The sequence below is a fragment of the Patiria miniata genome, unplaced genomic scaffold, assembly GCF_015706575.1.
Source record: "Patiria miniata isolate m_02_andy unplaced genomic scaffold, ASM1570657v1 HiC_scaffold_29, whole genome shotgun sequence".
Taxonomy (NCBI): domain Eukaryota; kingdom Metazoa; phylum Echinodermata; class Asteroidea; order Valvatida; family Asterinidae; genus Patiria; species Patiria miniata.
Window position 1 is genome coordinate 22,760,047 of NW_024037068.1, and position 25,724 is coordinate 22,785,770.

Sequence of the window (25,724 nt, forward strand, 5' to 3'; positions counted from 1 at the left end):
AGAGATTCAACTTCACAAGTCAAGCTTATCCACTTATTTTGCATTGTTGCCGTCTGTATGAAGTCAACCGAGGTGGAACAGTTCGATACCGGAGATATATAGCTTACGGATAAATAACGACAGATTTTTTTTTTCAATTGTATTACTTTTTTTTCTATGCCCGATGTCTGCTGTGTATATCAAAGTCCCGATGGCGCCAGAAGAAGCGGTGAATAAAATTGACCCAGTTTCCGATGAGGTCGACCTGCCGTTTGTCGATACAAAAATGCAGTGAAAAAAACCCAAGGGGTAAACAGATCTAAAATATTTGCAGAGAAGTGTTTATTTTATCGGACGGATAATTTATTCGTAGGTGTACACGCAATAAATCAAACAAATTTCCAATTAAAATTAGCTGTGAACAGAGACGCAATATTTCAAAGGTTTTAGAGCAATACACAAAATACACAAATTGCACAAAAATAAGTATGTCATAACACAAACATTTTAAGTTCATCCAAAAGTTACGAATCTGAAGTAATCGTGTGGTGTGGAGGTGAGAAGGATCCAACGGTAGATGGCGCCCTGTTTTCTTTTCTTTTCGACAAAATGGGGGATGCCCATGTGGTTAATAGACATCTGCTATTATACATGTACATCTATATAATGTAAAAAGACAACAGAAAAGTATGTTACTGCAGAGGAAACACGTTTCAGAAATTCATTTTAGAAATTTATAAACACAGATTAGTGATATTAAAAGGGCATTACAATCACTTTGACGCCTTTTGTGAATTGGGTCCGGTGTAGTGAGGAATGTGGACTCTTATGAAACACGAACCCATTGGTTGGTATTGCGCATATTTAAGTGAAGATAATAATAAGCCAGATCGGTATTCCAACTGCGCATGTGCACATCAAGATTTGACGATTTTTCTTTCGGGATAAACATTTCATCGTATGCGTGCAAAAGCATAGCGGGGTACCAGCAAACTTGAAGAGATCATCGTGTTCTGAAGTAACATTGTGCAAACAACATTTGGACAACGAAGTGTTTTAGGTGTCTTGTGTATCCAAAACTTTTTTTTCTGGGAACGAAAGTTTCCATCTCTTTTCGATTGCACGAAAATTACACAGAATGCAGATTTACCACGTCCCCCATAGCCTTGTGTGCATTTATCTGCCGCGGTTATCCCGGAAAAAAATCGTCGAATCTTGCTGTGCACCAGACTATTTTGGAATACCGAACTGGCTTATTAGGACAGTGACGGGTCACGTGCGAGGGTCAGAGTCCATATAAGGTAAAACAGACCAGATTTCCATATGAGTCCAAATATCATATGACATCGGGATGAGAACACAGGCTGGTTATTCTTGTTTCTGCTCATGGTCAAGATTGCTATTGTCTTTGACTCGTTCCAAGATTTAATCATGAAGTTACTCGTATTAAGCCTCTGTACTGATGACGTCACAATTTGTTTACGTGTGTGCTTTCCTGTGGTGCTCAGTGGACCGTGGGCCCCCACTGGCTCCATGGGAAAGTGCACATGTAAACAAAGTGTGACGTCATCAGTACAGAGGCTTATTCATGAAAAACATGCATACAGAAGAGTAAGAAATTAAGACTTTAAGACATTTACAACTATGTGTACAAAACGACAATACAATTAAAAAATGACAAATTCCCGCACAAAACCATACAAAAGTCAACTTCTAAAAGACTATATAAAAATCTACAAGTACAACCTCAGATCAACACAATATGTTCTTTCAAACATGCAATCGAATTTCAACAAACAAAGGAAAAGAAAGAAAACTGTGTTCGAATTTTTTGGAAGTTATGATTAATTTTACATCTAAGGGAGCAAAAGCGATATTAAAATCATCTCATCTGCCAAATCCATTTTTCTCATTATCTTGACATACTATGGGTATTTTTCGGTTAAATTTTGTCTCGTTTGCGGTCAGGTTCTTCTTTCATCATAAATTCCGTAGGCTATACATTCCCATAATTTGCATAAAACTCCGTGCATATAATTCTAGTTATGTGATCAAACTAAAAGCAAATTGGATCTAAATGCTTCGCAATTGAAAAAAAGAAATATCTTTAATTTGGACGGCAAATGATACAAATCAAAGCTCAATGCATCGACATCTGAGGAAGAATAAAACACATAAATACCAGTTACATTCAAAACAAAGAAAGTGACCAAAAATAAAATGTCTTACATGAATGTAACAGATTGCACAGGCAAATGTCTTAACAATTTCAAAATGTATTGTGCGTAATTCCTTTATTTTAATGCAATTTCAAATGTGACGATTCTTCACAGCTTCAGTTAGAAAAATAATTTCTCCCTTGTTTTTTGGCAGATATTTCATAAACTTTGCTAGAAATGCGCATTGCAAGACGAGGATAAGTCAAAACACCACTCAACTTGTACCTCATGGGCGTCGCGAGGGCGGGGGCAAGGGGTTGCACTTGCCCTCCCCCCCCCCCTGGAAAAGCCCCCCCAAAAACAAAACAAAACAAAAAGAGGCGCGAAGACAAAGTGGTGCAAATTTAATGAGTTGGGGGGGGGATGTCCCTGCCCCCCTCTAAAACTGATAAATCGAGAATGTGTTGAGAAATACAAGCATTTTTTGGCAAAAAACAAATTTGGCCCCCTCTAGAAAAAATCATGGCGACGCCCATGTTGTACCTGTCTATCTGTGCAGTGTAATGTGATGCGTATTATTACAAGTGCGTATAGTGATCGAAAACGAAGCTCGATCTAAGTCTGTACAATTAGTCTGGTGCCTGTGGTATAATCAATGACATGCAGTCAGGTGGATCATAATGTAATAGCAACCAAACTCTAATCATTATATTACTGTAATATAAAAATAACTATGATACAGCTCTTTGCGTGACAAATATTTGGCAATACTATAATTTCAGATAAAGCATGTGTATCTATTGGAACCGGTTCGTTCGAGTGGAATCGGTAAATAGGTTCTTAGCAAGACTTGTGAGCATCATGTGTTCAGTTTCTTTAAGACGACCCATGCATTTGGCACGTTATTCAGTTCACTGAGAATTACTACTCGTCCTGATTGTTACTTTCAAAAATATATTACACTTTTTTTTTTATTATTGTCCAGAGATTTATTTCAGAATGGAGACAAGACGAGAGATTTCGCTCTTTTGCTGATTCAAAAGATTTTTATGACACTTCGTACTTAATTTAAATTATTGAAAGCTAGAGTTTAACAGAATTTTCAGTTTAGTAAAAGTGACTCAAAAGCTGGCACGAGATTTATCCATTAACCATCAACTTTAACTTCAAATTTATGTTTTGAGAATTCAGTGTTCAAGAACCAAAATAGAAAATCAATGGCGTCATTCCTTATGACAATTCATAAGGACATCTGTCACTGCGATTTAGCGCGACTACCAGGAGAAATCCCGTGCTCGACTGAGGCTGGTGCGCCACTCGTTTCGGCAAAATGCCCAGCGGTAGAGGGCGTGGTGGACCCCGAGAGCGCCGCCACCGGCGACGAAGAGCCAGAAGCCGACCCTGCCGACGATTCGCTGAAAGTTGGCGAGGCGGTGGCCTCGCACCTGCGTAGTAGCTTCTGGAACTGGATCTTGTCCTGAAACTTGAGCAGCTCGGTGCTGTTGGGGTGCACGTCCCGGATGTGCGCGTAGTGCTCCTCCGCTTGCTCCGTGGTCTCCCCGCACTCCTCGCAGACGAAGACTTTAGAGCGGCGCTGCTTGAAGTTGTAGTCGTGGAGGGAACGGTGAACCTTGGAGAGATGGGACTCTAGGGAGCAGCGCTGGGTGAAGGCCTTGCTGCAATACTCGCACTTGTAGGGACGGACACCTACGAGGGCAAACAGAGAGTAATGTTGTTATTTAACTAAAAAAGTTATGTCATGAGTAACACGGAGGAATACAGATCTGTCGACGGTGAGCAAGCTCTGTGTAAGCTCTCTTTATTGGAGAAGTCTGGTTGGCTCAGGTCACCTCTGCAACCCTGGTTAAGTCCCAAAATGAGCCGAGAAAGAGATTATGTTTTCAGTCCTTACGTTGTATCCGAAGCTTCCTTGGAACTATTAAACTCTACCAATCACTGCATCAGTCCTCTGTCAATAGATTGTTCAGTCTCTAGCTTATACAGTGTTGTGAACATTTTGAGGGACACAAGTTCCATGAAGAAAAAAATGAACACAAATATGTATATAAGTTGTCATCATTCTGTTGCTGTCGTTCGTGATTTTCACTGTTCAGAAATTGCAACGAAACTCCCTTTTCACTTTACAGTAACAATAAAGATTTGCGGTAAAATTCTGCGCGAGATGTGAGATGAACGACACAATCGCGGTTTTGTTTTAAAGGTAAAACCAGCAACGAAGACAATTCACGGTTCCGAAACAAACAAACAAACAAACAAACGAACAAACACCCCAACCCCAACACACCAACAAACAAACAACAAGCAAACAATATCTGCAGTAAGATCAACGGAAGAACATGACAAGTGTACTTGACAAAAAAAGCAACGATTAAAACAACGTCGACGAGAACAATGAAACAAAACATCAAGCTGTTCTAAAACAAAATGCTATATCAGAACAACCAAGGAACGACATGCATTAAAATAATGTCGCTACAATTGCATTTAGCCCCAAAATAACCATTTGCCACAGCAGGCTACCGGGGATGTTCAATACAGGGTGAGTCAAAAAAAAGCGACCGAATTAGAAACAAATATTTACAAACAATACATGTATGCGGCTCGCTCCATTTCATAAAAAGTAACATAGTGATAAAGAACATGTTATTGACCAGAAACTGTGAAAATATCACTTAATTTGCGTACTCTATTCCCAAGTTATGACTATTTGAATAAAAAAAGATCACAAAATTCAGCTGTCCACCACTGATCATTTACCGTTCTACGAACTGATGAATACCCAATAAATACAATGAAAAATAAACGTTTCCCATCTTCATGAATGAACGAAAACTTGCAAAGGAAAACAGACAAAAACGCAATCAATATTTCATTAAAAAAGAGTGGACTTTTTCCTCATATTCAAAACACAAAATCCGACAGTAAAAATAAAGTTTCAGTCTTGACTCAAATGAATACAATCCCTTTGTAGTTGAAGGCTCGTGTATAATCTGTAATTCCCAGTCAGCTCAATAGATTTTCATTGCATTGGACAGCTATAAATAATAGTTTCTTTTAGTTAAACATGCATATCAAATAGCATTGATCAATTTTAGAAATTGCTTTTTCTTCAAATGAGTGGAAGAATGTTTATGACATCTTTTATGCGTGTATTAAATTTGATTGCTTTTCAAGAAAAAATCATTAGTCCAGGTCACTTGTATTTGACTCACTCTAAAAGCGGTGCTATCTCTGCAAGTACTGCGTGTGGGCCCAACTGACATCAACTACTTACGGAAAAATAAAGCGACACAAAGCTCCCTTTGGGTGTCAGTTGCCGCGACCTCTTTTAATGCACCTATTCAAGCCGGCAGTAATTTATCTGGCTGCAGCCAACAACCAGTCGACCAAAACCGTTTTTCTAACGATTTTGCTTTTTTCACTTCCAAGAGGAAATGAGTTGTGACGATTGACCCTATCTGTACCGCCATCAATCGCCCAAAACGACTGTCATCTAAATTGAAAAGTCTAAACTATTCGTCTGGGGAAGGCTTCTCATGCAAAGGTCAAGGATATGGGGTTATTGTTGGCTAGGAATATCTCTATTTCATTTTGGACATTCTATAACTTAGGGGTCCATATTTCCCTGTCCCTGTTACATCTGACATCTGTGAATTTATAATTCTGATGCACTGTTTAATGCAGTCGCACTCCAGGAGTGATTATGAATAGTAAACTACCTACCCAACAAATAAAAAAAACATTATTTTGAAGTTATATTTGATGACACTTGAATGGTACCAAGTTTATAGGGGACGGAATAAATGTCACACATTAGCCCCTAATCTATTTTATGGAATATTCCATATAGACAGTCGATGCGGTCATATTAAAGGGAATATACATCATTTGCTTTTGCTGTAATTTTCAGAAATGGATGGAATTGGGGGGTTGGAAATATATAGCAAATATAGTTACACTGACTTTTTTGAGGTTTTGGGTTCGAAAATGGTATAAAAACCTAGAAAAACAATCATTTTCCTGTAGTCTGGTTCCTTGACTCCATATAAGAAGAAACAGAGCAGTTTACATACATTGGGGAATTGTACGGTCAGGGAACCAGTCTAGCTGGCTCGTACCCGTTCATAGGTTTGTAATCGATTGCAAACAAGTGCGATGGTCAATTGGGGCCAGTATTTGAAAAAAGCCAGTTTTTTCCAACGCTGATCGGCCGATCAGCGTTGGAAATTGATACAAAAAACCCACTTTTACCAGGTGCCATGATTTTACAGGATGCTTTACACTGTCATTCACTAACAGTCCAGCAAGGTATTTCAAAATGATTTGGTAGTTTTATTTTTTGATGTTTGCAAATGTTGTATTTTCCCTTTAAGTCAATCTTGTGTCCTGAGTTTGCAGAAATAAATGAATGTAACTTTGCTTTATATTTTTACGATGTTTGTTTCAGATGACCGCACGTGGACGGTTAAAGTGGTGATGTAGCATGGCTGGCAGCAGATCTCCCATGCCACACTCTTTCAAACTCTGACCACATTTTGGGAGGGCGTGTGAAGTTAATGAAAAGGAAAAGAACCCGGATGTGCTTTGGATGACGTCACCGAAGGACCCGTAGGGTTTGGATATTAGATTTTGCCGTTCACCAACGCAATGAAACGACGTTAAATGTCAATGGGTTAAATCAGACTGTTACCTTTAACGTACCCATGCAGCGCAATCGTGTTTTGTGTCATTTCCGTATGCACAAAAAACGAATAGCTGTATGCATGAATTGAGCACGGTACATCAAATGGCTTAAGTTAACCATTGTCGATGAAAACACCCATTTTATCAAGCGACACCGTTGTTTAGAAATCTAGACTTACCCGTGTGTGTTCGCACGTGACGCTTCAGGTCAAAGGTATCGTTGAAGCCCTTGCTGCAGAAAGCGCAGTTGTACCGCTTGTTGGCGCTGTGGCACTTCATGTGTCGATTCAGGAGCCGCTGCAAGGGGAAGACCTTGTTGCATACGTCGCAAAGGAAAGAGGTCTCGCCGAGGGCGACCCCACTCGACAGGTGGTTGCTGTTTCTGGACCGACCGGGGGCGCGCTTCAGAGGAGCGAAGTGGGTCTCGGCTTGGATTGTTGACACTGGCGGCTGTGCGGACGTGGACGAGTTCGTCGTTCCGTTTTCCCCTTGCGGTATCGATGGTTGCATCACTGCACTGCGACTTGTCGGAGTTGTCTCGGTGTTTGTCGGAGTTGTTTGAGGTGCTACCGTGGCAGAGTTGATGGGCTGGGTGTATGGAGATGGGTGCGGTGCTGCTGAGATGTGTGTCGTCTGTAGGCGGACAGGGCAAGGCGCGGAGGTCAATGGGTGAAGCAGACCATCGGTAGGTTGTAAGGGATGCGACGGCGGCAGGGTTGGATTGGCGTACGGCCGCGGTAGGAAAGGGTAGCATGGGAGAGGATGTAAACCATTCACGGGATAATTCTCGAAGTGATGTCCTACTGGATGTGGTGGATGGTACGGCAGAGGTGGACAGATGTCTTCTTGGGATGGATGGGGGCGTGCGGCGCCATGTTGGGATCGTACGTCACTGTGGCAAGGGTATGGTGTCAGAAGGGAGTTCGTGGTGTGGGTTGGAGGAGGCATCATGGACAGTCTTGGGTCGTAGGTGAACCGGTGGTGAGGAAAGGGCGGCAGCGGGTACGGCAGCTGATGATGGTGGGGGTAAAGGTTGGTGGGTGGGGCAAACTGATGAGCAGGAGGCGGGGCATCGTTGGGTCGTAAGAGGGCGCTACCGATAGTCCGAGCTGGTTCCTTTACAGAACAGCTGGTGTTCAGCATGTCACCATTGGGAGGTGGGGTTTCAGGTGTCTCCTCTCTTGGCGTCTTCGTGTCCATGTTACGATCATATTGCTCCGGCTGGACAGACTGCGGCTGGTCCGCGAGACTAGCTGAAAGGTCAGGGGTCCCACGCAACGATCCGCTGCTCGGTGTGGCTGTGAAGGGGGACAACTCGCTTGTCTCCTCGCTGAGGTCTGCAGAGGGCGCCCTTTCCGATGGCGCGATCTTCTCAGGTGTCATTATTTCAGCAGACTTCTCGCTCGATGAGATATCGTGTCTACGATCGTATGGGATTTCACCGTTGGTGGTGCCCTCCCCTATGAAATTGACCTTGCCGTTTTCAACTTGGACTGAGGTCAACTTTTGTGATTCTTCGTTTTTACAAAGTTCCTCCAATGCAAAGTTTCTCCTCTGCTTGGCCGGTTCCTTTACATCACATCCATCGCGGTTAGGAGGAAAGTTCACACGGTCGGGTGGTTTTGTCGCGGCCGTATGGCCTCCCCAAGCCGAACCCTCGTTGGCAGCAAGACTTAGCGAGATCGAGGCCCTCTTGTGGCGCTTGCGCAGGGGCAGGTGTTCCGTGGGCATGTTGGCCAGGCCGCTCAGCTCCGAATTCCCGCCAGAATTCTGTCTGGCGATGCCGCCGTGCGTTGTCACATTGTTCCGCCGGTGATCGTGTACACTGTTCGGTTGTTCGCTCTCCGTAACTCCAGTATCCGAAGTTCTTGGTGTGCATTCCGAAACGTGAACCAACTCAACCGATCCATTGTAACGCTTATCATGCTGAATGCGCTCGCCAAGACTGTTGTGAAAGATTTCGGTGTCCACTGTGTTCTCAGTGTCTTTACTGACATTTACCTGGTCGACCTTCTCAAAGATATTATTATTGTCAGGATGGACCTCTGATCTGCCAAATGGTTTTGAGGCACTGAGTGTGTTGTTGATGGACGCAATGTTGTCGACGGCACTCTTGATAAAAGCTCTGTTGTTTGGTGCATCGTTGGTGAGGGCCCTTCCGTTGAGGGCGCCGTTTGAGGAACCGCCATTTTGACTACTGGTGAATGTATTGCTAATGGGGGCGCTGTTGAACGTGCTCCAGGGAGTGCCTGGATATTGGCTTTGACTGATCCGCAGGTCCTTTTTGTTGATTTTCACCACTAGGCTGATGGGCCTGCCTATCTGAATGTCGGTCACTTTCCAGCAACGGTCGTCGTGTTGGTCAACGTCCCTCGCGACATCCCGTTTTCTTTTCTTGCCGGTTTCTGTGTCCGAGGTATCCTCCTCACTCGAGCTTGCACGGTACTGGATGCCGCACTGTGAGAGTGCCGCTGCGCCCTCTGTTGACTCAGTTTGCCCATTCCATTGATGTGATTCGCCGTACGCCGAACTTGTAGGCGTTTGATAGTCTGTTGTCGTGGGTAGCGACTGTTTGAGAATGCCATTCGATGTTGAACTTTCTCTCGGAGATGCTGTTGCTGTTTCATTCTTAGCTATCGAGTTTTGCGTCACTATTTGACAACTGCCAGGATAATTTGACGAGCCTTGCGGCTCGGTAGTAGGGAGCTGTTGCGGAAGAGCACAGCCGTTTTCCTGGGTAGGGAAAGAACTCTGAGCAGCGTGATTGTCCCGCAACCACGGCCTGCAGAATGACTCAAGACCCGGCAGTCTTCTTTGCGAGTACTCATCCTCTCTGCCTGGGAGACTAGAAGAACCAGCTGCAGGACTCCGACTACTGCCTCCCGCACCATTTTGCCGGTGCAATCGATACCACTCTGACACGCCCGTCAGCAGTTCCAGGCCGCTTGAGGGCGCACTACTCGTCTGCGATTGGACGAAAGACTGGTGCACCGTTGAGGGCGCCGTGACCTGGGTGTTTGCCAAGAGCTGGTGCTTATGAATCCCGTTGTGTTTATGAATGCCATTCACTGCAGAAAATAGGAAAGAACATAGATTTTTGAAAGTGTTTCTCATAGCCTCGCAGGTTTATTCTAGCCGTTCATACAACCATAATTAGAGAAACGGGAGATTTCCTTCTGTATTCTGCGCACGGGAAAATATACACATTCCCGCTAGTACAGCGGGCAACACAATAACAATTCTGAAACTGCCTGCTTCAAAAACTCAATAAGATTTATAGATCTTTATTAACATTTGTCATCACACGATTTTGCACTTTTCTTCGGGTGAGAGCATTGGGTTTTGTCTGTTGTGTTGATGATATGTTAATTACTTTTTAATACAATGTATAAGGATACATTTTGCTGGGTCGTGCTTTGCATTAAAATCAAATGATTGAAAAGAAAGCCTCTTAGTGGTACACAGTTTCAAATTTTAATTAGCTGCCAAGATTGTGCCAGACCGTATTTTATCATGAATGAAATTAACGTAATGTAAGGGGGAGACACACGTCTTTATTGTAATAAACGTTTGTCAAAGAACAGTACACAATCTGAATACGAAAACCAAAAAATCTGATGAAGAAATGGCAAATTTCAGAATTGGGGAAAGGAATACATTGTACAAACTTTCCCTGGGAATAATACAAACTGACTTTAAACAGGGACCGAAATCCCGTTGCGAATCTCAACCTAGTTGGGATTATAATCAGGTTCACTGCATCAACAACTGATTGATATAAATGTACATGTACGTGTACTGATTTCCGGATGATCAACAGTACTGTCGCATGTTTTTTATCATTAAAGGGTTCATGCAATGAATTTTTCTGGGAAACATATTCTGTGCAACTGTCTCCTGAATGTATGAAAACTATTTGACATCCCTTTTCATTTCCATGCTTTTCCGGACAACTGAGGTCGCTGTTGCTATGGGTCAGGTCAGGAAGACACTGTTTCAGTTTAGGGCTTTTCTGTTCAAATTGTTAACTTTGTGAGAAAGGTTTGCTCAATGGCTTACTGCCATGTACTGACACAAAAAGGAATCACCGATGAAAAGAAAAGTCACAGCAAAATATCCAAAATTCTGGCAACTTGTGGTGCTGAAATAGTTAACATTGAGCTTTCCCCCTAAAATAACATCACACTTTTGCTAATGAATATGGACATTTTCATTAGCATAAAAACAAAATACCCTGGGAAATGCCAAAACGAAAGTTGAAAATAAGGTTAAATGGGACACAAAGGTGCAAATTGCATTAACAATATTACATTGTATATGGGCCCTTTAAAAAATTGACATTTAAATTTAGTTTAACTACTCGTCAGGAAATGGAACAAAACATTGACGCTGCTGCAACCTCGCCTAGGGCGCAAAATCATTTTGTACCGAAGCATTGTTGTTATTTGTGTCCCTTTTTCCACGGTTCGACCAGGATATAAAGCCGACAATACAAAACTGCCGACTACCTCCCAGCTCGCTATCCCTACTGTTGCGTGACAGTTACAATTAATAAACCTTAACTTGACACCAGTTAATTCACGGGCGGTTCTCACAACCAAAGAAATTGGCTTATAATGGAGTTAGCAGAGAATGAAAATTCTAGTCTGAACCGTAGAAAAAACTGTTTGGGATAAGCAGATATCCCAAAAATGTACAAATGTGTTCAAAATTGCACAAGGTTTTCGGGACAAATGAATTTTTAGAGCTCTTTTGAAGATGTGGGCGTTTACATGTATCTCCAGTTTATGTGGCACAAAACGACTGAGAATATTTCTAAAAGGGATGCCAGTCCACAGAACTTCCTGCATAAAGAGGGGGGGGGACAAGTTGGGTAAATTGGCTCGCCCAAGGACACTACAGGACCACCAGCAGGCTTCGAACCCTGGTGCTCTGCCTATGAGTCGCAGACCATAACCACTAGATCCACGCTATGTCAGTCTGCGGTCCCCACTCACACGTGCATTAAAATTCCTTGCAAAATAGCCTAATTCTGGAGATATCTCACGAGATTTTTAAAGGGCTTGTGAAATGCAAGTGTTTTCATGCAATCCTTTTAAGTAAGTGCACCTTCGTGTCTCATTTAACCTTATTTTCAATTTTCATCTTGCCATTTTAAGGGCATTTTCCATTGGTGCCCTTTTGGTTTTTATGTTAAAGCAAATTTGCATATTCATGAGCACAAGTGTGATGTCATTTCAGGCATGCAGAAGCCTCAATGTGACAGATATTTCAACATCAAAATTTGCCACAATTTTGAATATTTTGCTGTCTTAAATTGTCTTTTCTTTGGTGATTCGTTGTTGTTTCAAAACATAACATTTGGCCAAAGAGCAAAGCTTTCCCACAAATGTTGTCAATGAGCAACTTTTGGGTCACAGATTTAACAGAAAAACCTTGAACTGAACAATGTTTACCTGGAATGAAACCACAGCAACAGCGCTTTCATTTGTCAAGGAACGCATGGACAATTGGAAATGTTTACATTGTGCGCTTTTCACTGAAAGTAACCATAAAGGGATGTCAAATAGTTTTTGTACTTTTAAGAGGTGTAGAAAGTTGCACAAAATATGAGCCCAAGGAAAATTCAAATTATGCGCCCGCAATTCGAAACCATATGACGCATCATGCGGGATTCAAACTCTGGTCACCAAAGTTGGGTAGAGCCCCTGCGCCAGCCCTATGGTTTGGCGCAGACTGAATTTATGCCGAAAATATCACTCAAGTATCAATGTGTTATTTCGAAGGCATTGCACAGCCGCCTAATTATAGATTTTAACAATGGTAATAGGCGACAATGGGTATTTTATGTGTTCGTCTCAACCCAGTTGCGCATTGTGTACTATTACTACCTCCCGCAGAGTCGTGCATTCACGCCAAGGACTTGACATTGGCAAAATCCCAAAGATTACAAATAAATGGTTTAAAAAAATTTATACATTATCTTTTTTGTTTTCAATTGTGTGCATTATCCATTTGGTTCCCACAAACTCGGGAACGACGTCACACCGTCTGTCACGAGCATACATTTTCGTGTGGAATCCTTCTCAACGAAAGCTGCCATATACAATTTCTGCAAGAAACAGATGGGGATCATAAGAATTCGAAAATGATTGGACCATCTTCATGGAAACAATGCATGCCTCTTGCGTTGAAAAGTGTGGAGGGTACTTTAAAAGTGAAGAATGTTTTTTTGAAGTAAGTGCAAAGTTGGTACTGAGTTCGGAAGACGTTCTTTCAAACCATTGACTACTTCAGACAGCACCATGTTATAAAGTCAAATTCTCCAGATTATGTGCGAACTATGATCCCCATGGGTGCATACCTATGTTCCCCAATACCGATGTTCCCCAATACCGATGTTCCCCGAAATCCCTACCAATATACCCTAACCCTAGCCCCAACCCTAAGGATTTGGGGAACATCGGTATTGGGGAACATCGGGTAGATCCCATCCCTATTCCCTATCTGTTTCTTGCAGAAATTGTATATTGCAGCTTTCGTTGACGTGGAACCTATTAACATTTCAAAACGAAAATCATCAAATTTTGTTGTCATGCGCATTTGGAATTCCGAACTTTATTTTATTATATTAAAAAAAAAAAACTTCCAAAGTGGACAAGAAACTTCCGCCCATTTCATAAGAACGACATTAACTGTTTTATGACCATCAATCAAAAACTCATAATAATATTTGTATTTAAAGTACTCGAACCTTTGAAATAACCTACTTGCAAATCTAACTAGCTTTCTCTGCGAGACTGATTGAGTAAATGCCAAGGTTGTTTTTTTTTTTGGGGGGGGGGGGTAGCGGGTCAGGTTTGCCTGAGGCTTTTCTTTGCCGACTCACCACCCACCACGCAAATGACAGGTCACACGGGTATTTTTTTTAAGTAGACAGTTATATTATGAAATGTCAAAATAGTATTTAATAGACGTCAAATTCACCCCCTTGTGCGTTTTGCCCACTGAGGCTTGCCACAAGGAAGAAAAGGTTATTGTCAACTAAAAAAGGAAATAATCTGTTTTGTTGCGGCTCAGCGTGTCCGTGCATTGTGCAGATCGATCCGTTGGTCGGGGCTGAACGGGCAATAATTCTCCGTTTTTGTACGTCAGAATCTTTGAAATGTATAGGATTAGAAATCGGTTCGATCGCATACGGTGCTGACATGAAAGAAAAGGACTTCTTAGAATTTAAATACACAGCATTGGCTTTTGCTGCAATTTTCAGAAATAAGTGCATTTGGAGGATTTATATGTTTTAGCAAATATTGTTAAACTGACTTGTTTTACGTTTTTGGCTTGTAGATGCTGGAAAAACTAAGAAAACCGTAATATTCTTGTAATCTGGTTCCCTGACCCCACTTAGATGAAATGGAGCAATTTATAGACTTTGGGGAATTGTACGGTCAGAGTATCAATTTAGCTGGCTTGTACCCGTTCACAGGTAAGTAATCAATTGCAAAGAAAATGTGGAATAACTAAATATAAGAAATATGGAGTAGTTTTTGAAAATAGCCAGTTTTCTCCAGCGCTTGTCGGCCGACCAGTGTTGGAAAAAATACAATTTTTCTTGAAAATGTCAGCACACCAGGAGCTACAATTTTACAGGATGCTTTAGACTGTCGTTCCCTAACAATCCAGTAAGGTATTTCGTGATAATTGGATCATTTCGTTTTTTGATGTTTGTAAATGTTGTATCTTCCCTTTAAGAACAAAACTGTGGAAAACGATTTACAAAAACAACAATTCTCCTGCACAGTCAATATTACGTGAGTTCATCATGTAGCAGATTTATAATGTACAAGACTAGAGAAGAGCTTCATAACAAAATATTTCCCATAAAAATTAAAATGGCCACATATTTTCCAAACGTATTTAGTTAAAAATGTACTGCTGATCAGACTGAGCGCTTGAAATTAAAGCGTTTTCTTTCGTATTAACTATAGAGTGGGCATTCGTCAATGGTGCGGGAAAGCAACCAATAAAACGGGAAAACGCTGACTGAGCGAAACTTAACATTCTCTTCTTTTTTTTCCGAAATGGCGGATGTAGCAACATGCTATATATATTTTTGGTTAATAAAAAGACAAGGCAAGTCACGTCATTTCTTTGGAAATGTGTGACGAGGCATCGTGTAAAAGCAAAGCAAGATAAATACTATTTCACCAAAAATGTCTACAGAGTGAAAGAATAAAAAGTAGTAAAATAAATTATAATCAAGCTGTAAATTAAAAAAAAAAAATTTTTCAAAAAGGTCAGCCCTTCATAAGTTATTTACCAGCAGGTCATACAATCCACACAATGAATGAGACCTCGCTTTCCGGGTAATTATTCACGTTCTGCGGGAATTATTTGTGTGTGTTTGTGACAATAAAATTGCGGCCAAGCTCTACCGGGAAATGTTACGTAACTGAACAATCAGCGGCAGTAAACACAGCAGAGCCGTAATACAGCTGACCGTAATGAATGGAGTTGAGGTAAATGACCTCGAATACACCCGGCGAGTCTACAGGATAATCGTGAGGTGCTAATTGACTAGATACCGAGGAAGATAAGGATGCAGGCGGAGATTGTGCGCGCAGAAGCCTGGCAGAGGGGACTGGCATTATTCTGTACAAGGATTGGCTCACGGAGCATGGAGAAATGTGAAAACTTGTGACTCCCATTAATGTTTAACCATTTCCTCTCAACTTTTTTTGTGATACCCTTGCAAAAAAAAATTCCCGATAAGAGCTTTCCTGACTTTTTAACCTCGAGCATCTTTTGATACCAAAAACATAAAATTCCGACCATGGGCTGCTGCGCAGCGAATTTTTTTCGGTGCTACGCGCCGTGAAAACTGAATCCCATGTACATAAAAAAAAAAGCAGAATTACTATTGGTGCATATGAATTAGCCATAATTCCAAAACCATTTAACCTATAGTCATGACATTTCTTGGGTGTGTTTATATTAAGCTGTTCTATGCATGCACCGATTTTCTGAGAACTGAAGGGCGGGGCGGGATCCGCCCCCCCCCCCGACTGTGAGATCGTCAAATTATAAACCCGGCCCCTTAAGGGCTAAGCTTGTGCAAAGGCGGACCCGAGTATTGGGGGACATCCTCCCTCCCCAACAAGTTGGTATTAAAATAGTCCATAATTGTAACGATAAGGTTAAGATAAGGAGCGCACATGGAATATCTCACAAGAGAAAATACTACCTTAAGTTACACTGGTCAACAAAACTAGGTTGGGATTAAATCATTTGCTTGTTTTTCCAAACAGCATAAAAGAAATCAATAGAACTCCCAAAGCAAAGCACGCACAGATAATTTTTTTTCTTCATAATTCCCATTCCTCCGTGAGGTAATTCGCGCATAAGGCTCCATGCACCTGTACCCCTCATCGGCAAGAACGAGAGAGTTTGGGGGGGGGGGGACCACTGGGAGAGACATTCGAACACACTGCCGCATGACGACGCCTGACGCTCACGCGAAGACGCTGTTGCTTTGTGCACAATCAGAATATAATGAGTCGTGCGTATTTTGCGCAAACCAGTGTACGCACAGGCGTTGTGTTCCTTCCACAGGGCTTTCAAAAGTGGTTAAAAAAAACTCTCTTTTTTGGCACAGGGAGTGGATAGGACGAGCTGTTTATCACCCCTCCCCCTATCCCAAGCCCCCCCCCCCCCCCCCCCCCCCCGTCCCAGGTTGTCTTCCGTTGGTCAATCATATTTCTTGGAAATGGTATGTAGGCTTACATAACAGCAAAATGGAGTACATGATGTACATGTATAGAAAAACGAGATGGAAAAGAGGTACCGCTCTCGTAATTATCAGGAAAAACCACACTGGCATTGCGGCTTGCACCATTCACAAACACCTCTGATTAACCTATAGTCATAAAAGAACTGTTACAATCGCATCTAACCTTTGAACTCTAGGATTTCTATAGTAACGGTAGTAATGTATCACAGGACCAGTTATTGGGGGGGGGGGGTATTAAGCCCCACTCGCTAAAAGGGCTTGGACTTATTGTATCGACTGGACGCTCATTTCGTAAAACGTGCTAATGATATGCAAGGCTGGCTATTAGAAGTGCGTGAATGGGAAACTTGTATCAGCGCTGCATGTTAACTGGGGATTTACTGACTTACAAAACTATAGAGGAACATGTTCATTGTATACATGGTATACAATATGCATGAGCTCCATGATGATGCAGCAAATAAAGTTCCATAACAAGAATGATCACAGTGTGTTATTATTGTGATGTCTACTTTGCTGGGTTTTAAAAGGTAGTCGTTACTTAATTTAGGGATCACGAAAACTTCAAATTGGTCCGATTCTAGATTTCCGTCCATCCAGCACACCTTACCAAACCGGCAAAACGACGGATCATCCGACCATAATTCTGTGCCGTATTTGGCATTTTTGGGGGCCAACATCAGGTCAACGTTTGACATTTTGGGCCTTCGTTCTTGCGTCTGCTCGCAAGTTCTGTTCTATGCACTTTTTATGGACAATTCATTCATACGCTGCACTTGGCTTAAATGTTAAACAAGCCGTGAACGAAGTAGTTAATGCAATCTGTGATTCAAAAGGAGAACGTATTCTCTCTGAAAAAAAATCATTGGGGGACGTGAAGTTTACAGAGTCTTTCGCGAATGAAAAACCACGCATAAAACAGGGGCTGCGGAATGGGGGGGGGGGGGGGCAGGGGCACTTGCCCCCAGATTTTCCCAGGCAAACAAAAGTGCCCCTCTCACCAGATGGAAAACTGCCCCTCGAAAGCACAATTTTATTCGTGCCCCGCTCGCAACATTAATATTGTGCCCCTCTCATGCAAAACTGGCCTTAAACAATAATACTATAGTGCTCCTCCTCACGCGATTAAAATGGTCATTGAGTTGGCCATCAAAAGTAACAACAATTAATTGAATATCGCTCGTTGCTATTGCCAGCGACAACCGCGTTTGCCAGCGTCTTAACATCCCCCCCCCCCCCCCTCTCTAATCCCCAAGCTGCTAAAGCGGCAGACCGTTGGAGCGGTTTTCCGCTGTTCCCAGCTGTTCTAAGTCCCATTATTCTCCCGTGGGTTTAGTTGATAACTGTTCCGTTGACTGCAGCTGATTACAAGGGCTTTCTAACAAGCCCTGTACATGGCTTGATGCGACGGGTGGTACAGTTTAACCAAGAGGCGATAATCCCCAAAATGGATACACAAAACAGTTATTGTCCGTAGAATGGTTTGTTCTACAATGGTATACCATGCTTGTTGAAGAATGGTATAGTATACCGTGCCAAGAATTATAGTATACCGTGCCATACATCACTTATCTACCATTTTTGCATGTGCATGGCAAAATGCGGTGGATCCAACGAGCAAACAACAGACAATTAATTAACTCTGTATAAGACGCTGCAAGTGCAAAGGTTTTGTTTGCAGGGTCATTTCTATACTCTTCTTGTCTTTTGATGTGTTTGATGTGTGTTGACTCCTATAGTAGCATACAATGTAAATATTCAGGTACGTCAGTGGACTGGCGAATTGCCAAGATTTGGCTGGCAACTTGGCAAGGAAACAATTTAATGATCTGCAAAAAGTTCAACGGAAACACAACTCCGAACTAAGTTTGTGCATCAAAACCCTATAGCATTGCTTTGAGAGGATAATTAGCTACCAATTCTTGCCTCGGACTATCCATCAACCTAGTACATACCACTTGTGATTGTACTTGAGATTCGTTTCATCTTGAAGGAAGAATAATCAGAAATAATAACGGCAGATCTATAGTTTCCAAGAAGTGGTGAAGCAGTGTGCTAAAAAGGATTTATAAGATGGTCTCACGAGAATGTTTGAGGAGATTTACAAACTAGTCAGGGATGTTGGTCGTTTTTCTAACAAGAAGGCATTTTTGGTTAGTTTCCTCATGCTTGAGAAAAGTTCTCGAGCATTGCGCGTTTTTGGTGAAGAAGCCAATGGACTTATTCGGCGACAGCCATTTTCTGAGGTGGCAACCGTGAGGCTCGCACGAGCAGTAGCAGGATTTTTTTCGGGGGGGGGGGGGCACCATCATGTTATGAGAGATCGACCGAGGCAGCAAACGGCATCTTAGTCAGGCCTATAGCAAGGTTATTGATTACGATTAAGGTGATATATAGAACGTCATGGTTTTGGAATTGACGGTAATTCAGGCCGACTTATTTAAGAAAAGTAACCACGCTCACCGTAGCGGTCGATAAGTCAACGAGCCCAAAGCCTGCTTTCTCAGACAGAAGACATGGCGAGACACATTTTAATTACAAGGCCATGCACGCAAGGTTTGGCCGACACAATAGCGGAAGGCAAAAACCGCAATTCCAAGAAAAGATGAATCAAGGGATGGATGATATAACGAGTGTCTTTCTGTAGGATGGCTGGGCTGCTGGTAGAATTATCAACTACATAGACCACAATTCAAATGTTAATAGGTATTACTCATTATCTTCTTCCGTTCAGAGCAACCAGGTCCGGTCCATACAACGTCAGACCATAACGCTAAATATCTAAATATGTCTCAAAAAATCTCGCTGATTTTTTTTCGAATCTTTCAAAGTTTGAGTTTTATGGTTTGAGTTCAGTTCCAAAGCAAACTTCTGTAGTCGAAGGATTTTATCAATCAGAATTTCCACGGTAATTTGTCAGGATATTACGTGTTTGATACCAACAGATGACATTAATCTTAATTGTTAGATACAACAGGTGAGCCTTCATCAAGCCGTTTTCTGAGCTCGGATGTTTACAGCATATTCTCAGCCTTACCATTATTAAATTGTCGATGAAAATGTGGCAAGGATAATACAAGTCATTTTTTTAAAGTCTTATACAAAAAGTTACTTCAATCGCAGAAATTGCAGTGGATGGCTGCCTGGCCTTACCGAATGTCAGATCAATATATTGTTCATTGTATTGATATGTAATTTGGACTTATGAAATGTAGCGCAGTCAATGACAACTCGGAAAATAGCAAATAAAATATCAACGAGACAAACTCTTTAAGTCTTCCTCTTTTGGCTCTGTAGGCGTCTCGAGGCTACTCGGAAAATAATAGATATTGTTAAAATATGAATCGCGTTGAGAAGTAAACTCAGGTATTTCCGAGTTCGTCCCTTTAAAAACCATCTCCTGCAAAAGAAGCACAAATTATGATTAATGATCCCATGAAAAGGATTCCTCACCTATTTTCATCCGTTCCAAGTCTGGCAATCTGTTGGACAAGACGGGTGAGTCCGGGTCCAGCGCCGCTGCTGGGCCGGGGCTATCCCAGCAGAGCCCGGCCGCTGAGGGGTTGCTGGCCGGCGGGCTCAGAGTTGCTGTAGAACTCGCTGGCATGACTGTCCGTCAGCTGTACTCCGGACTTCCAAGAAATGATTTTAGCTGGTCCTCCCAACCAATGGCATTGAAAAAGTATCATTGAAGGAATCCCTGGCACCTCACTCCATTCACGTCAGAAAAAAATCTACTTGAAAGAAGTGTTTGACCTACAGTCCCTATTTGATCACAGTTTCATAAGTATCTCTAAACTCCAAGTCATAGTTGTCATCGGAACTTTGTCCCTTTCTCCAAGACCGAGAATTGTCGAAGAAGCCACCGGAGCATCTCCCACGAGCGTCGACTTGGCGTCTCGGTCACCTCAATTCACCAGTGGAATTAGCACCAGGGGCTCATCAATCCAACTTGTGTATAATAATCGCTCCTCGCTAATAATGTTTGTGCTCGTGCGGGTGATTTCAGGGTAGTGTGTGATGACAATGCGTGCAGTGAGACAGCGGGGCATTTACCAGTCAATGGGTGCAGTCATGCGTGCACAAAGCCACGGTTAACCGTTCGTTATTCTCACCGCGTAACACTTCCGCAGACAGAGAAGGAAAATAAAACTTGTTTCTGCGCGGCAAGCTTAATAATAATGTCACCAATTTTTTTTTTTGCCAAACTCTTCTATTTCTCACGATTTGGTACCATTGAAGCTTAGTATTCCTCCATGGTATCGCAGTCATCCTTGACGTGCATGCTTTCGTTCTGATAGGAGATGCATAGGTGGATCTCTTGTGTAGGCCCATTCATTGTTATCGAATCCAAATCACCGGGAAAACCCTCCCAGACGGCTGCTGTGCTCTAAGAGTCTATGGCGGAGCCAGACAGTTACTGAGAGACAGGGGCGGCGGAACCGGGGGCAGGGGGAACTCCCCCCCCCCCCCCCCCATTTTCCCCGGCCAACAAAAGTACCCCTCTCGCGGTTATAAATGTGCCAAAAAAAACCCAAAACTGTCCCTCAAACGCACACGTATGAAAGCATATGACCGCGCTACCAATAAAATTCTCCTCTCTTGCAGTGCAAAACTGCCCCTCCAAAATACAAATATCCCTTTCGCAATAATACAATAACTTCTTAAGATGGAAAACTTGCCCCGAAAAAACAATAGTGCTTTCCACGCGAATAAAATGGTCACTGAACTGGCCACCAAAAGCAAAAGAGTGGCCGAGCCTATGTCAAGTCCATCACAACGTCCGGCCGCCAAATATAAAAATGCTAGTTGTTTCACAAGACCGGACACAAGTAGGCCTACCAGTGGATGAACTATGACAAAGTAATGCCTTTGTCAGGGTTTAAATTAGGACTAGACGTGGGGCTTGTGATGGACTTTGCAAAACAGAACAAATTGCTGAGAGAATTAAAACACTTCCTCACTGATTTTGATTTGTAAAGCTCCCCCCCCCCCTGTTGTGGTTTCAGAATGTGACTCGATGTGGCTAAATGTCTTGTTGAGCTTGTTTCTTAAGTCAAACCCTCCATCCGATATCTGGATCCGCCCCTTGGTAGGTTAAGTTTGACAATGGTGGAATTTAGAGCGGTAAAGGGAAGACGAAAAGAGTCACGTTCAAAGAATCAAAAATTAATCAGTGCTCATGCCGGTGTTTTTCTGTCCATCTGATTTTTATCCTGTTTTTATTTTTTTTCATTTCTCGGTTTCAGAGACTGCAAAAATTCCCGAAAACCAACTTACTCTTACCACTCATTTTACGTTAGTTACCAAATGCAAGATTAATTAGTTGACAGGGAATTTCAACAGTAAATCCTTTTTACTTTTAAGTCATTTTTTTTCTGTCACCGAGAAGCGTGTCCCACACGTAAGACAGGTAGCTGCAAGTCAACCACACTGAGACAAACTTTCTAACGAAAAAAAAGGACTGGAAAAATAACCCTGGGAGGTTAGGTTAATTCGGTCCATTCACGGCAGACTTGCTACCAAAACACACCCACTGTGATGAATAACTTCGTCCAAAGTGTTGGCTTTTTACACCTGACTCATTGCATCGCAAAGGAGATACCATTCAACCGTAGTGGTCGCTTACCGTGCCTGCGAGGACGCTTTGAAGTACACAACAGGGAACGGTGTAAACACCTTTTGTTGACGGTCTTTGAGGGGGTATTCCAAACCAGGCCCGTAAAATGACTGGCAGAATTACAAATTCATTCATTCGTTCTCGTAAGCTTTCAACTTTTATTCCCAATTCAAACAGAAAGCAGACAAAAGTTCGACAAACATCAAAGCCAATTTGGCACGCGACAGTTGCAAAGTTGGAAAAAAAGTTATGTTTTTCCCACTGTGTGTATTTGAAAAGTCAAGCTATGATTTTAAAGAAACTATAGGATTATTTGCATTTATCATGAATGGTTTCAACCAGCTTACTTAGATTAAAGATCGCACTGATACTAAACACCGAGTGAAATTATTCGGTCTATCTTGCTGTCATTTTGTAGGTGATTTCCAACGATCAGTCAAAGAGTGTTATGGACAAGTCGTGTTTCGTGATCAAAAGGTGCATGGTTGTCTCAAAAAGTTCATATCCACTGAGCTGAGACTTCAACAGGTCAGGTTTTGAACATTCTTCTTTTGGATTTTGAGTGGCGTTATGGAACCGAACAAAATGCATGAAAGGCAAAGGATACTATTATGCCTTAACTTGGTCTGATATTTTTTTTCGATCAGAATATGTCGGCTCTAACTTTAGCCTTCCGTGATTTTTTTGTTTATTCAACTATTAACGCTTGTCAGAATCGGAAGTGAGATATTTTTCCTACAGTGAAAGAACAATGGACCAACTTCACAATATAACGCCCTCTTGTGGGTGATTCTTAGCAATTTGTTGCGCGTCGGCTTCATAATCATAACCAAAATCTCCCTCAGCAAAACGGAAGCAATTTATACAGGAGAAATACGTTCTGCAGTTAGACTGATAAGATTTTATCGTAAACTGAAATGAACTGTACATTGTTTATTGTTACCGACACACACAATTAACCTCCAAATCCAAAATTCCGACTCTGTATGAACAACAATCCTACTTCCAAGTTCAGTTTAACACCGCTGATCATCATAAAATGAAGAACTCTGTCCGCAGCAGTGCGGTTGTATTACCATTTGCTGGTTCCCTCGTTTTTAAACGTTAAAAGGTGAAATGTGACTGCAATTCGTGATTTTTTGAAATCCAGAATCGTCAAGTCCACATCAAGACTAGAATCAACGCGTTTCCCAGCACTCTGACGAATATGAAGAATATAATCAGAAAAATCTATTTTTGCATTTAAAATAAACTTGTGAAAGATTCCATTTTCTAAAACATCTCTGTAGAATTTTGGTTTTTCTTACGGGTTCTAAATATATAAATCGGTTGTGAACGAATTGTGCACACAACCACATACACGTTTGTTTTACATACCTAGTGTGGACATTCCTTTGTTTCGTGTAGTTAAGAAAAACAAGTGAAAAAAACTCGTTTTCTCAAACTGTGAAAACTTTTTCAACCCAATTGTTTCCCTTTAGTGTTTCTCTTCCTTTTGCCACGGATAAACCTAACCCCAAAATGCCTCTAAACATGTGTTCTAGAAAGGGGGAAACCTTGTGTGGACGTGGGCAAGTCCACACAACGTCGCCTGTACCTGGTTTATGTGGACCTCTTTTGTTGGGAAGTCCACGCATTGGATGTAATGCTTGTACCCATCTTGAGTGTCTTAAAAAAAATAACGTACACAGTGATATCGTTGATGATACGACAACCATCAATTTCTCCCGTAGCTACTCTTATCAAACGATTGCGGTTAGTTGAGTATTTACGTAATGGTCTTTGTCCAATGTCAGTATTAATTAACATGCTGTTATAGACTTTCTCAGAAACTGAAACCGCTACATCGCCGCTATTCACAACTGGAACGTGGTCGTGTTCTCAGAAAATAATATCCCTAATGAATACGTGGTCGTTGCAAACTGATTTCACATCAAGCCAAAATCTAAACATAGAGTTGCAATGGCCCTTGGTTAATTACACAAGACGGGGGGGGGGGGGGGGGGGGTCCAGAAATGGGGGGATTACTTGTCACGACGTTCAGCTTAATCACTTCCAGTATTCTGAAACCACAGTTTTGGCATACGTACGTGAGGGCCGGGTGGGTGGAGGGGGGGGGGGTAATCAATCAACATCATGGAGGAAGGGGGAGGGTTTCAGACATCCCCGCCCCCCCCCCCATCCCGATCTGCAATGGACTCTGAAGTACACGGACCTCATTAGACCATGCAATTTCATTTTCGTCCCCTTTTTTTTCTTGGGGGGGGGGGGGGGAGACACAACAAATGTGCCAAGCGGAGTAGTCCAGGATTTTTTTTCCGGTCCGCCGGCTGCAAATGTTCTTTTCCGAAACAACATCTGTTGTTTAGCGCCCTCTACGATACTTTAATGATACGTACGCAGGTATATGATTATTATTTTCAACACACTTTTCGATCAGTGCGGTAGCTCAGTCGATACAGAGTCGTGATTTTGCGCCCGAATTTTTGTCTTTTCTAATCTGAAGCTTCGGAGGATTTTTTTTAAAAGGGAAATAAAGTCCGAATTTCATAACGTTCGAAATCATTTATTTGTTCTAATTTTATATCTTCTTCTCATGTTTTTAGAAAAGTAAAGTCCAAAACTCCATAACGTACACCCATATGTGGATGTCGTTTTGGGAGAAAAAATTCGCCGCCCGGCTGCCGCAAAATTTTAGGGAAGGGAAGTTGCAAGCCAAGTGGCCAATGGGGGCGCTGTTCGAAGTGGATGGTCTTCGACACTATTGGGAAAAAAGGCCGCGTTATTCCATGCGCATTTTTGCCGACGGGAGCACGATTTTGCCAGTTACAAGATGTTGTAACAATAAGAATTTTAAAAGTAATTTAACAAAGTTTGCGAAATGTAAACGTCTGTACTGGCACACGCATTGGTGGGTTGACATCATTGCAAACGCATTATGAATGTACTATTATAGCAATCCTATAGTGATACTTCAGCTCTCAAAACAGCTTATCACAGGGGCGTAAATCCGGGGTGATGGGCAGGATGGGGAGGATACCCCCCCCCCCCCACCAAAAAAAAATGTTTTGACCAGGGGGAATGGGCCATTAGATCATTCCACCCCAACCCCCCATTTTGTTGTGGTGAGAAACCAAATTAATTATGTCGCATTTTGGTTTGTGGGCACGACGCTTAAAATGTTGAACCACGACCGTTTTGAAAGTTGAAGTACGACGTTTGAAAAGTTGAAGTGAGACGTTTGCGCTATATTGCCTGTCCGTTTTAAAAACCCCAATGCTTTACCCTTCGGTGGGGCGTGAGAAATACCCGGGTGGGAAATGACCAAGGCGCGATGACAGCGAGTGTTGAAGGGCGCCATCTATTGACATGCTTGTCATTACACCCAAAATAAATCATGCAAATCCGTCCATAACTTTTTGAGTTATCTTGTTAACAGACCGACCAACCAACCAACCAACCAACAAACCTA

General features: G+C 42.2%; 1 protein-coding gene across 1 annotated transcript; it reads right to left on the reverse strand.

The window, feature by feature from the left end:
- Positions 1 to 299: 299 nt before the first annotated feature.
- Positions 300 to 20,653, reverse strand: LOC119735445. Its single transcript, XM_038209143.1, has 4 exons — positions 20,086 to 20,653; positions 7,022 to 9,910; positions 2,682 to 3,845; positions 300 to 2,423 (listed from the first exon to the last, which is right to left on the reverse strand). Exons 1-3 carry the CDS (start codon positions 20,237 to 20,239, stop codon positions 3,394 to 3,396), a joined length of 3,495 nt encoding a protein of 1,164 aa, XP_038065071.1. The 5' UTR covers positions 20,240 to 20,653; the 3' UTR covers positions 300 to 2,423; positions 2,682 to 3,393.
- Positions 20,654 to 25,724: the final 5,071 nt, after the last annotated feature.

What these genes read in the sequence shown, in the direction of transcription:
- LOC119735445 (XM_038209143.1), bottom strand. Translation starts at nt 20,239, where the DNA reads ATGCCAGCGAGTTCTACAGCAACTCTGAGCCCGCCGGCCAGCAACCCC. An exon ending in CTTGGAACGGATGAAAATAG is followed by an intron (nt 9,911 to 20,085) that starts GTGAGGAATCCT and finishes TATTTTCTGCAG; the next exon opens with TGAATGGCATTCATAAACAC. An exon ending in TCACGTGCGAACACACACGG is followed by an intron (nt 3,846 to 7,021) that starts GTAAGTCTAGAT and finishes TTGCCCTCGTAG; the next exon opens with GTGTCCGTCCCTACAAGTGC.